Source organism: Rhincodon typus, chromosome 29 (assembly GCF_021869965.1).
Source record: "Rhincodon typus isolate 14 chromosome 29, sRhiTyp1.1, whole genome shotgun sequence".
Lineage (NCBI taxonomy): Eukaryota > Metazoa > Chordata > Chondrichthyes > Orectolobiformes > Rhincodontidae > Rhincodon > Rhincodon typus.
In genome coordinates this window covers 21,021,857-21,034,349 of record NC_063360.1, presented here as the reverse complement: position 1 = coordinate 21,034,349, position 12,493 = coordinate 21,021,857, and the positions used below count along the sequence as shown (strand labels likewise).

General features: G+C 39.8%; 1 protein-coding gene across 2 annotated transcripts in view; it reads right to left on the bottom strand.

The window, feature by feature from the left end:
* tbxa2r (thromboxane A2 receptor) overlaps window positions 1-12,244 on the bottom strand; it is a 25,660-nt gene extending 13,416 nt beyond the window's left edge. Inside the window, exon 1 of one of the 2 annotated variants that reach the window (XM_048614059.1) lies at window positions 11,936-12,244. In XM_048614059.1, coding sequence (XP_048470016.1) covers window positions 11,936-11,964 — 29 coding nt within the window. In that variant the 5' untranslated portion in view covers window positions 11,965-12,244. Of the gene's footprint in view, window positions 1-11,484; window positions 11,763-11,935 lie in introns of those variants that run through there. The other variant, XM_048614058.1, reaches the window with a different exon arrangement.
* Between the last annotated feature and the right edge of the window lie 249 nt (window positions 12,245-12,493).

Sequence of the window (12,493 nt, the reverse complement as noted above, 5' to 3'; positions counted from 1 at the left end):
CTCCCACTCTCTCCCTATTTATTTCAGAACCCCCTTCCCCTCCCCCTTTTCTGATGAAGGGTCTAGGCCCGAAACGTCAGCCTCTCTGCTCCTATGATGCTGCTTGGCCTGCTGTGTTCATCCAGCCCTGCACCTTGCTGTCTTGGTGAGAGTTATGTTTATCTAAGGGAAAGGCACGGAGAATAATAATTTCTTCAAAGAATTACAAAGTCAGTGGAGATCAACAAAGAATCTCTGCTGCAGGTCTTTCTCTGGGAGTTGTGGGCATAGAATATCTGCGAAAGATGAAAACAATAATAGAGATTGAGGAAGAGGAACTCGGGATACAAAATGAAAATATTGCGTAAACAGAGAATTTTAGCAAGCCATCACCAATCAGCATTTAAATGACAGCATACAATGTTGTTACGCTGACATATGAATGAGCTATCACAGGTGAACTGGGTACCCAAAGCAGAACAGACTGAAAATGGATGGAAAGCATGGACTGGTCTGCCACTTAGCTCAAGTTCAATAATTAGTCAATGGTTCCATCCTGAATTAAAAACAGAAAATACCTGAAGAAAACTCAGCAGGTCTTGCAGACTCTGTGAAAAAAGAAACTGAGTTAATGTTTCGAGGCTAGTGAGTCTTCTTTCATCCTGAATCTTGACTCAGCAAAAAACTGAACCAGATTTTTTTTGTTATTATTTGTCATGCTCAAATTCAGATACTAGCACAAATTCAGTGTAAAACAAAGGAGAATCAATTGTATATCAATGTGTCCGTTTAAGGGCCTAAATTGACATGAATATTCTGACTTTTGCTGCGTTATCTGTAGTCGCATGAATAGTTTTGGAATTATTAAAAAGTTCATCACGTGGACTGCAGCAATTTAAGAAAAAGACTCAACCATATGGAAAATAAATGCTGGCCTTGCTGACAATACCATTTCTCAAAAATAAAGCCAAAAAAAAAATGCAGATGCTGGAATTGCTGAAGCGAAGAAAAAACAAAAATAAATCTTGAAATACACAGAACTGAGGACAGAAACGATTATCTTAATTTCATAACTCAAGAAGGTTTCTATAAAAATGGCAACTACCAAAATACAGAAGGTTGAAAACATTCAAGAAGGAGCAGTTCAGGACCAGCCCATGCCTGTTCCTGATAAGACAGACAACACATAAGCTTGGCACTGCCTCCTCATTTAGCTCATTGCAGTGTTGTTCCAAGCGGGCCTATGCTGCTGGCTGACTGACCACTTAGCAGGGGTCTGAGCAGTACGTACAAATAGCAGATGGGCAGCAAGTCTTTCTCTCTTAAAGGGCTGATAAACTCTCATGTAAGACAGTTGTCACTGGATGCCTGTAATTGTACTGGATACATGTAAGAGGTGCATAAATAGAGCACCAGGGGAGGAGAGGAGGCTGTTTGATTCAGGGAAACAATCTAGGGGTCTTAATTGTGGAGAAGAAAGGCTATCGTTTTGCCAGAGGGGCACACAAAGACGCTACAAGGGAAATGGCAGCAGGTGCCCAGGAAGGTGACATCAAGTGTTGTGGTCCCAGAGATCCAGCAGCAGTTGCACAAGAAGTTTAATGATCTCACAGGGGTGCTAAAGGCGATTGAGTGTATCTTCAAAGGACCTCATACCCACCTCACTACTAACCTCCCATTTCCACCACATCCCATCATTCAACAGCAGCACATAGGCCTATCACCCAAACTGACTGCCTTGCTCACATACACAACCCATGCTGTTTCCATCTATCACCAACTGCAGAACTGTGGCCAACACGGTTGACTCAATGCAATGTATTTCCCTGTCACTCGCCGATGAATATTTATATTGCTGCAAGATGGACCCATCACTAGTTATTTAAAGGGCCAGGCCCCCAACCAGAAAATAAGGTGACTCAGACTAATGTATGTGGCTGCCAAGCTTCCGAAAATACTCTGGAGATATCACTCAAGCACACTGCCAAAAATCACAGCCAATCTATTGTGTCTTGAAGGACAAGGTCTTCTGTAACTATAGGGAGCAAGGAAGAGCTGACAGAGAAAAGGACAACTGAGACCTGTGGAGGAGATGGTTCCCTAAATCATGGGACTGGCTGTGATGAAATCCATGGCACCTTTCGTCACTGACAATATCACGTATGATGGTATGTTCCTGTTTTATGCCTCTTCCCAACTCCCTGCTCTCTGTCATTTTGTTATCTAGCATGATGAACGAACTGCTGATGGTGTAATGATAGACCATTTACTTAAATCCACCCAACTTCTCTCATTCCTACCCGCCCTTTTCCTATTTCCTGTTTCAGATACCTAAAAACTGCCACCTGCCCAACCAATAAAGCTCCATGAAGAGAAGAGAGAGACGTGACCACTCTCATGCTAGCTCTTGCCCAGACTGTCTGTGTTTTCATTTTTGGGCAGATTTCAAGGTTTCAAACAATCTAAAATACAACCACATCCACCTGACTTTAACATGGGATAGCTGAATTGTGAAAAAAGTGACATGATTTAACAGGACCTCATCAGCAACTAAAGCTCCATTTGGAAATTATTTCATGGTAAGAGCTAGATAAAAGTGAAGCAGTTCCTTTCACATCATAGCACTGACAAAGGAGCCCTATCACTGATCTGACGTCCACACCCACAGTTCAGATAGTGTGAGTACATGTACCTTAGAGATCACTGTCAGGTTCTGCAGGTGGTGAGTCACTGGGGAACGCATGGTTACAGTCAGGCCATGGAAAGTAGGAAAGTACTGATCGACAGACACAGTGAGATAGTGGGCAAATAGGCTGGCATGTCAAACAGCTTCCTGGCACTGTCAAGTAAGATGGAGAGGACCAGTTTCAACTTGGCAGAGAGCACATGCAGAGCTGATTCTCCATCTACCTGCCCTCCTACAGACCCAGATGCAATGCACATGCGGCCTTAATACCTGTATATGGAGAGGCCACCCCATCCTCTGTCTTCCTTATGAGGGTGTAGCAACACTTCCTGCCAAATCCAGCAACTCACTACAATATCTCCAGAGTATTTTCAGAAGCTTGGCAACCACATACATTAGTCTGAGTCACCTTATTTTCTGGTTGGGGGCCTGGCCCTTTAAATAACTAATAATGGGTCCATCTTGCAGCGATATAAATGTTCATTGGCGAGTGACAGGGAAATACATTGCATTGAGTGGCATGACTCAACCTTGTAAATTATGAATCAAGTCAGCCTGCATTGCTACCTGCTGTTGCAATCTCACCAATTATCCATCTTCCAGCAGGGACATGGAACACTCAAAGGAGCCAAAACAGAAAATGTTGGAGAAACTCAGCAGGTCTGGCAGCATCTGAGTTTCTCCAGTAATTTATGTTTTTATTTCAGATTTACACCATCAGCAGTTCTTCATTTTATTTTAACCCAAAGAAGCACCCTTGTCAACATGGGGCACCATGTGGGCAGTACTGAAATGGGCCAAGAAGCTGCATACCCTACTTGAACGATCTCTGAATCCTCTCACGCTAGCTCCTGCCCAGACTGTCTGTGTTTCCATTTTTGGGCAGATTTCAAGGTTTCAAACAATCTAAAATACAACCATGTCCACCTGACTTTAACATGGATGGATGAGTTACGAAAAAAGTGATGTGGTTTAACTAGACCTCATTAACAACTAAAGCTCCATTGGGAAATGATTTCGAGGTAAATGTTTGATAAAAGTGAATCAGTTCCTATCAGTGACAACAAGGTGCAAAGCTGGATGAACACAGCAGGCCAAGCAGCATCATAGGAGCAGGAAGGCTGATGTTTCGGGCCTAGACCCTTCATGTTTCAAATCCTTTAAGTGTGTTCACTTTGCCAGCTAAGGTAACTGGGAGATACTGAACTTCTCTAACAAAGCTCAAGTGACTGAGATAACAAGCTGTAGAGCTGGATGAACACAGCAGGCCAAGCAGCATCAGAGGAGCAGGAAAGCTGACGTTTCGGGCCGTGAAATATGAACTCAAAGCTGAAACCACAAGAGTCTCCAATTAGATTAACTTAGACTTAACTTTGAGAGTTGCGTTCAATTTCAAAACAATGTAAAATATCAGTCGAGTTGACTGGTTTATGTCCTGAAACCTTACAAGTATTGTAATTCATAACAGGCACGCACCATCTGTTTCTCGTTCGAAAAATCAGGGCATTACCATCATCATTGCAGTTGCTGCTATCCTGTAAGTATTATACCCAGTATTCAACAGTGTTGGAGTGATATTTGCTTGGTAATAGCAACTCACCAACACCAAAATATGAAATTAACATCATTGATTTACAAGTCAGACACAAACCATTGTTTATATGTGTAATACTTCAATTATCACCTGTTAAGATGCTTTATTCTCCAGCTAAAGTTGCAAAAGGCACAGTGGCCATGTTAGTGTCCCTTCCTGTGAGCCAAGACAGCCAGGTTCTAGTCCCACCTGCTCCAGAAAGGTGTCATGATATGTTTAACCCAGATGGTTAAAATATCTTGAAGAAACACTGAACATTGTGAAGAAAAATAACTGAACAACTTTCAGTCTTGGGGCTGTTTTCAGACGAAAGTAAGTTCCTTGCTGATGATTAGATCACGACCTGAAAATTTTTTTAAAGTTTCACTTTTTTAGAAGTCTGTAATTGGAACATATTTCACTGGCTCTGTTTTCTCAACAGAGTCCATCTGTGATGTTTTACACTTCAATTAAACAACACTTAAAAAGAATAGGTTTTGCTGCACTTGAAGATGGTACATTTCTGCAATGAGACATCATTTGTGGGTATACCACGTGTAGGGGTTTAATTATTTCAATATGTGTTTAGAGCTAATTTGTACATTTCTTGCCAATGATTTCCATTCTAGGCTACTTCGAGAACTGATTGAAATAATGTAGATTTTAAGGTGTACTAACTTAGTAGAGTTTTATGGTTTGGAGTTCAATGAATGATTAAATTGCTCCTTAATCTAGGGAGTGGGGGAGAGATTTGATTGGCTCCTCATTCTCTGCCTCCAGAACTAATGCTGTTATTCACTAAACTAAAGGTTCCACCAACCTTCCCTGAAGTTGTAGCATCCACTGAAGAAATTCCACAAGAAGATTTGCCTAACAATTATTGTCTATGCGCACAGATCTTCTTAAGTTTGCCAACTTTTAAAAATCATAGCCAAATCCCATAGCTTCCACCTTTATTAGGAGTGATATCATTTCATGCAAATGGCCTGAGCTAGCAACATGAGAGCACACCAATGTCCAGAGAGATTCCATTTCTCAGGCCTTATTTTTATATCTGGGCCTGACTCCTGCCACCTCCTGTCCCTCCAAAATATGGACGAAGTCACTGGCTATGTTGTCAGATTGGAAAGAAGGTTTGGTTGAAGCAGGCCACTATCTAAAAGCAGCAACTCACCCAGGCCTCCTTTAACTTCAAAACACATGATCTCTACTTCTGAGAACAAGGGCAATAGTCACATGGGAATGTCACTGTCTGCAGGAATTTGGGATGATATATTAGATGATCAAACTCACATATTTGAACCAGATGGTTGACAGCTTTGGGCACCTCCAATTTTAAATCATATGCTGTCAGATTAGGGCAGGAAAGGACTGGATAAGCCCACCACTCCATTTTAATTGACTCTCGCCTGACTTTCATCAGTTATTGCAATTTAAAATCAGGCCTATTAACCCACTGATGACTAGTGGAGGCACATTTTCGGTAAAAATTCTGGATATGTCATTACATTGAACTGACAAGTGTGTATTTGAAAAGAGAAATATTGCTTTTTTTGCATTTTTACATTTTTTCTGGTTTCCTTCTCCGGATAGTCTTGCAACTTCTTTTAAAAATAAACATGTGGGACATTGAGTGATGCTGTTTGTGTATAGATGGTCTGATATTTAGTGTCAAGATTCTCAGATGGATAATAGCTATTTTGGCAAGGTGCCGTAGGATGACCAGTGACCCTGGCCGGAAGACAACATTTTGAGAAAAGGAGTTGTGACAATTGACAGTGTCCTGAGCAACATAACTTAATTTCAACTGTTAAAAATCATGTTATTTCACCAGTTGTAATAATTTTCTTTCTTTTGCCAGTTGTTCTTGTGATCTCTCTAAGTAAGGTATCCAATTTGGTGCTATGTTGGAGTGCTCCACATATACGTACCTATTTCCACTTCGCTAACATTGCCCAATTCTATCATTGTCTCTGCTCATCTGCTACTGAAACCCTCACTTCTAACGTTTGACTATTCCAACACATTTCTTGCTGGCCTCCTATCCTCTACCCTCCACACATTTGGCACAATCCAAAATTCTGCCTGCCATGTCCTAACTCATTCCATGTCCTGTTCATCCATCACCTACATTAATCTGACTTCTAGTTAAGCAATGGTTAAATTTTAAAATTCTCATTCTTGTTTTCAAATCCATCCATGCCCATGGCCCTCTCTATCTCTGTAATCTCCTCCAGCTCCTGTGAAGGGCCTTGGTGCATTTTACCATGTAAAAGGTGCTACCCAAATACACATTGTTGTTGTACTGTGGTTCCCTGCTCACTTGAGACCGGACACAGCCATAACACAGGATTTGCACAGTCACCGGATAGTAATGTTGACCGTATCAGCTCAAATTGGTGTCAAATACCAGAGGAGGAAAGACAATATATTAACTTATCCACCCAGCGACTGGTTTCCTGTTACTATAAGTAATTTTTGATGATTGTGAAATAAGAAATTCACCACCAGTCTGTCTTTGTAGAATGAGAAATTCCTTATGATCTTCAGCTACAACATTGAAGATGAGGTAATTGTCATTTTGAGAAGCATTTCTGGGTTTGCTACCCTATCACTGCATAGGAGAACATATTAATCCATTCGAAAGTTGCTACATATGCCATCCTGCCCAGCAAATATAACACATCATTTTCAGTCAAGAGACTCTCCAAAGACTTGGCACATGTTGGAAGTTTGAATCTCTTCACAAATCATTTTCCAAACACAGGTTGAAATTATCATGAAATCTAATGACAGCAAAATGCCAAATTTCCAATATGAATTGGCGGCAGATATGAAGTGGAAAATTTTCAAATGATCCAATCAAAAGTAACATGCTGTGCCCTGCAGAAACAGAATGATTGATTTAATCTAATTCATAGTATATCTTAAATAACTCAATGATTAGTCAATTCCACAGCAATGTTTTCCAGTATTTACCATTGAAATACAAACTGCTTCACCACAAGGGCTGACATTGTTAGTGTCCTTGTGTTTAGTTGTAATTGTCAAATTCCAAGTAAAAATTCAAAAATCAGTAAAGATTGTTTGTATCACATTTGACTCTACAGGTAAAATGTTAAAATGTCTAACTAAAAACACAATCTTCTGGAAATACGCTGAAAGCTGATTAGCATCTGAAAAAGCCAATTATGTTGAGGGACCATCCACATATTTTAGACGCTTAGAACTTTGAACCATATAGACAAGAGACATTAACATTGTGCCTATGTTGTAAGTTGTTTTAATGTCATTTTACTTAAAGCTTTGAATATCCATTGAGTTCTCTGATAGACACAGTTTAAATGTTGTTGTCAGTTCCATTTCTTGTTTGCTGCGTCTACAGTGAATCATCATGTACAGCAGTACACCTTGAAAGCTGAGACAAACTTGAAGCCTCAGAAAGTGGCAAACTTAACTCCTTACCAGTCCACTTTTTGAATATTCATAATATTATTAATACTATCGAGATACATTGGCCATCACAGTGTGTACATACATTCTGGATATTTGCTCACATAGGAGTGGTAGGGAAAGGAAGAAAGTAGAAGCAAAACCAGAGCTCCCTGGATGTGAAAGAGAGAGAAAGAAAGATCCAGCAGGAAAGCGGGGTCATATAACAGATTGATAATGCATAGAATGATAGAATGACAAAAACACAGAGGAAGATTATATGGCTCATCATGTCCATGCTTATGCTCTTGTAAGAGTTTTTACTCAGCTTTCCCCTGTGGCATGTAACTTATTTTCTCGTCAGATAATTATCCAATACAAGTTAGAACCAGGCTGAATATAAAAAAATCAGTGGGAAGTGAAAAGGGAAATGGAAGTATAAAAATAGCAGCAAAAAAGCATTCTATGGGCATGCAAATAGTAAATGGGCTGTAAGATGATGACATACATGGAGTCAGAAGGTATACCTGAGATACTAAGCAAGTGGTCTATCAAGGTAAAAGATCCTACCACAGGCATAGTATTGGACACATTGAGATATTGGATGGGTTAAAAAATTGAGGAAGGGAAGACACTAGAAGGGTTAAATGATTTAAAGCAGTTGCGTCACCAATGGGATGCCTCTCAAGGTTACTGAGGTACTGGCCATAATCTTTCAATCTCCTTGGACAAATGGGGTGAGAGCAGAGTATTAGAGTATTAGAGAATTGCAAGTGTTAAACCCTTATTCAAGAAAGGGTATAAGGATAAACGTGTAAGGATAAACCTAGTGATTACAAGTCAATCAGTTTGACTTCACTTACGGGAGGATTTTAGAAACAATAATCTGTGACAAATTAACACCAACTTGGACCATTGCATTTTAATTAATGCATACACTGAAGGTAAATTGTATTTAATTAACTGATTTTCTAGATGAGGTAATAGGGAGGGTTGATATGAACAATGAGTTTGATATGGTGTGTGGACTTTCAAAGGGTAACAGGTTTGTCACAAAACATAAAGTATATGGAATAACAGGTGCAGGAGCAGATGAATATGAAATTAGGTAAAAGACAAAAATAAAAGGATTGGTGATGGTTGTTTATGGACTGGAAAAAGGTTCACAGTCAGGCTCCTCAGGGGTCAAGAACAGGATAACTACTTTTCAGGATATCTATCAATGATCTAGTGTTTGGCATACAGGGCACAATTATAAAATTGGCAGATGGCACAAAACTTAGAAACATTGCAAACTCTGAGAATACGATAGACTCTGAACACATAAACAAGCTTGCAAGTATGTGGCAGATGAAATTTAACCCACAACAGTGTGAAACACAATCTTTCAGTAGGGAAAAGAGACATATAAAATAAAAGGTGCACTCAAATTCAGTATTGGAACAAAGAAATCTGGTGGTATATGTATGTATGAATCATTGAATGTGGCAGGGTAGGTTAAAAAAGTAATAAAATCCAGTTCTGGGCATTATAAGTAGAGGCATGCAATACAAAAGCAACAAAATTATGAAGAGCATTTCTAAAAACATGTTCAGCCATCTAGGTGTACTGTGTCCAGGGGTGCACTGTGCTCTAGGGTCCACACTTTAAGAATGATGAGAATACCTAAGAGCGGATGGAGAAAAGATTTGGAGACAGTAAGGACTGCAGATGCTGGAATCCAGAGTCAATGGATGTGAAACTGGAAAAGCACAGCAGGTCAGATAGCATTTGAGGAGCATGAAAGTCAACCTTTCAGACCGAAATCCTTCATCAGGACAATGGTTATGATCTTGAAAACAATTGCTGAAAGGATGGTGGAGGCATATTAAGTGTGACTTTCTAAAAGGAATTAGATTGATATTTGAAAGGGAAACAATGACTTGGAAGGTTTTAGAGAAAAGGCATAGAGTTCAACTAGCTGGAATGGACTTGATAGACTGGATGTTCTCTTTCTATGTTGTAACCATGTGATGATCCCATGACAGACAGCAGGCACATCGCATTGGCACAATCTGGCTGTTATGAGCATTGGGGTTAGTAAAGCTAACTTGATTGACTATATACCAGTTGATTTCTGATGGCACTGCAAATGGAAGAGCGTTTGTCAAATCTCTATTGCCTAATTTATACTGGAATATGGGCCAGAAGGCAAATGACTTTTTTTAAATCTATTGGCAGCCAGATTTGATTTTAAAAATGGGTAATCAAGAATGCCAAATCAAAACACATATCTTGCCTTGAATGAGCTAGAATGATATGTAAATCAGGATCTTATGCTAATGATTCGTCACAATGTGATTTTTATGAACCAATGTAGATTATTTGTCATTTTAATTATAAATATGGACATGGGAAGCAATTACTAAGAAAATGTGACATTGTAATAACAGGAATTGTACATAGATATGTATTTTAATATAGTTTAAAGGAGAATGCTGATAGGATCCAATGAATTAGATGCTGAGGCATACTTTGCAATTTTAATTTCACATTAATGTGTTAGTATTTCACAACTATTAATCAATTGGTATAAAATGTACAACTGTTTATGGTCCTTAAATATTTGTCTTATTTAGGTTGACAGATATCATATTATTTTGAAATGCTGCAGAAGGCATAAAGCATATTTAATAATGATTTTCAATACATAAAAGTGGCTCTGCATTGTCTTCACATAGATAAATATCGCAATTCTTCCATTAATTTGTTTCCTCTACATATTCAAAGCAGCGTACAAAAATACTTGTCCATTTTAGTAGTCTTGTAAATAATGTTACATTCCATATTTAAAGTCAAATCAAGGGTAACTGTGACTTTTGAAACCTTCAAACAGACTTTAAATTTATAAGACAGCGAATATTCTAGGACATAAACATTTTAGTTTGAAAACGATTATGGCTGGCACCTTGTAGTATTTGCCATCTCTATTAGAACGTCATTTGGGGAAGGGTTAGAGGTAGATCACTGTCACCAGGCCTCCTTTGTTTTGGCCAATTTAATGATTAGTGGGAGTATTTACTGAAGAGGCATTGTTCTTGGATAACAAGGAGGCTTATTACCTGATAGCAATGGCTACAGTTAGTCAGGTATAATCACTAGCACCTTAAGGAGCTGGTACAGATACATCTGTACAGATATGTACTAGCTGAATGAACCTGGCCATTTAAGTCGCTTTGATGCACAAATTGCAGTAAAGCACCAATATCAACCGTTTAACAGTGCCAAGGTAATAGAATAGAACAAGGAGAATACTTAAAGGTCAGAACATTTAAGTAGATAAATGAATAATTTTATCCATCTAACCCCTCCAAGTTATATATCCTTCTAGAATTATTTTGTCTCAGAAAGCGAACTGCGGAGCCATTTTGCGTCCAGATGGTGATGGGATTCTGGCGCTTGTTGGTAAGAGCAGAAATGTTCTCCACATTTAAGATATACTTGAATGTGCACTTGAAATAGGGAAATCTACAAGGCTAGGGGCCAAGAACTGGGAAGTGGAAATGAGACAAGATTATACTTTCTGCCGACACGACACGATGATCCTAATGACCACTTTCTGTGCTGTAAATTCCTACGATTCTAGGTTGCACATTAAAAGAGAACGTAATAATCGGTGACAGTCACAAATGAACATAGTTATCCTGGTTAAAATTGTATCAGAGATAGTAGGAACTGAAGATGCTGGAAAATCTGAGATAACAAGTTATCTCAGTAATCCTGGTGTTCGTTTCCACTTCAATGATTAGAACGATGCTCTAAAAGTCAAACTCACCTCAGTCCACAGTCAATCCCTTCATTTGCATCTCTGGGGCTCATTGCATCTCCCTTAATTCCAACTAGTTCCATATTCTCCGAATAACAATAAGTACGCATAAATATATACCCCTCCCGCATCCGGTGATTCTTAGAAGGACTTTTAAAGACAATGCTGCTTCTATCTTGACACGTACCCGCGATAAACCAGTTGCATCATAGCCCTTACTTGTCCCTGCTCAAAACCAGCTGCTAAACCCCAGCAGTCTATAAATCCTCGATTACAATGAAATAACTTTTGAATTTCAAAGTGCATCCCACCATGCTAACTTCTAATCGCCACAAACGCTTTTTTTTTGAGTGATCGAGTGCGCAAAACTTGGATCCACTTCGTATGAAAGTGGTACAAGCCTGCACATTACATAGGCGAACTTTTAAGAGGCTTGATACCGGGAGAGAAAGCGACTCACTTGCTTCTAACTGTTGTGATCGTTAGCATATACACTCAACTTCCAGGAATCTCAGCAACGGTACATTTCCCAATGTCGTCCTCGCTTCTTAACTTTAAAAAGACTTTATCTTGGTCTCACTGGTTGAAGATACGATCCCTCGGAGTTCCAGCCTTTGTCCCCACAGACTGTGCATCCGAGGAGGTTTATGGGAATATTTAATTCCCAAAACTTTCAGACGTCAGTTTCCACCCTTCCCCACCACCACCGCCCCCACCCCCAAGCCACTTTTGCCCTCAGTGGTTGGCGGGACGATTCCAACGGCACATTCCTTAGATTATTTAGCTTTTTGTTTCGTTGGTCTTGCATTCCTCTACCCGCTCCCCTCCCCCTTTAAATCGAGGTCCTTCCCAGTGAGAGCAGGTAGTATAGCAAGATCCCACAATCCTGGAAGTTCCTGCTGAGCGTCTCAATGCAAGTCCCCAACAGCCACCGCTCGCCTCTACTTGGTAGGAGAAGGAGTTCTCGTCCCTTTCTGGTAGCGCTACCCTCTCAGACCAGGTTGTACTGAGAGTTATT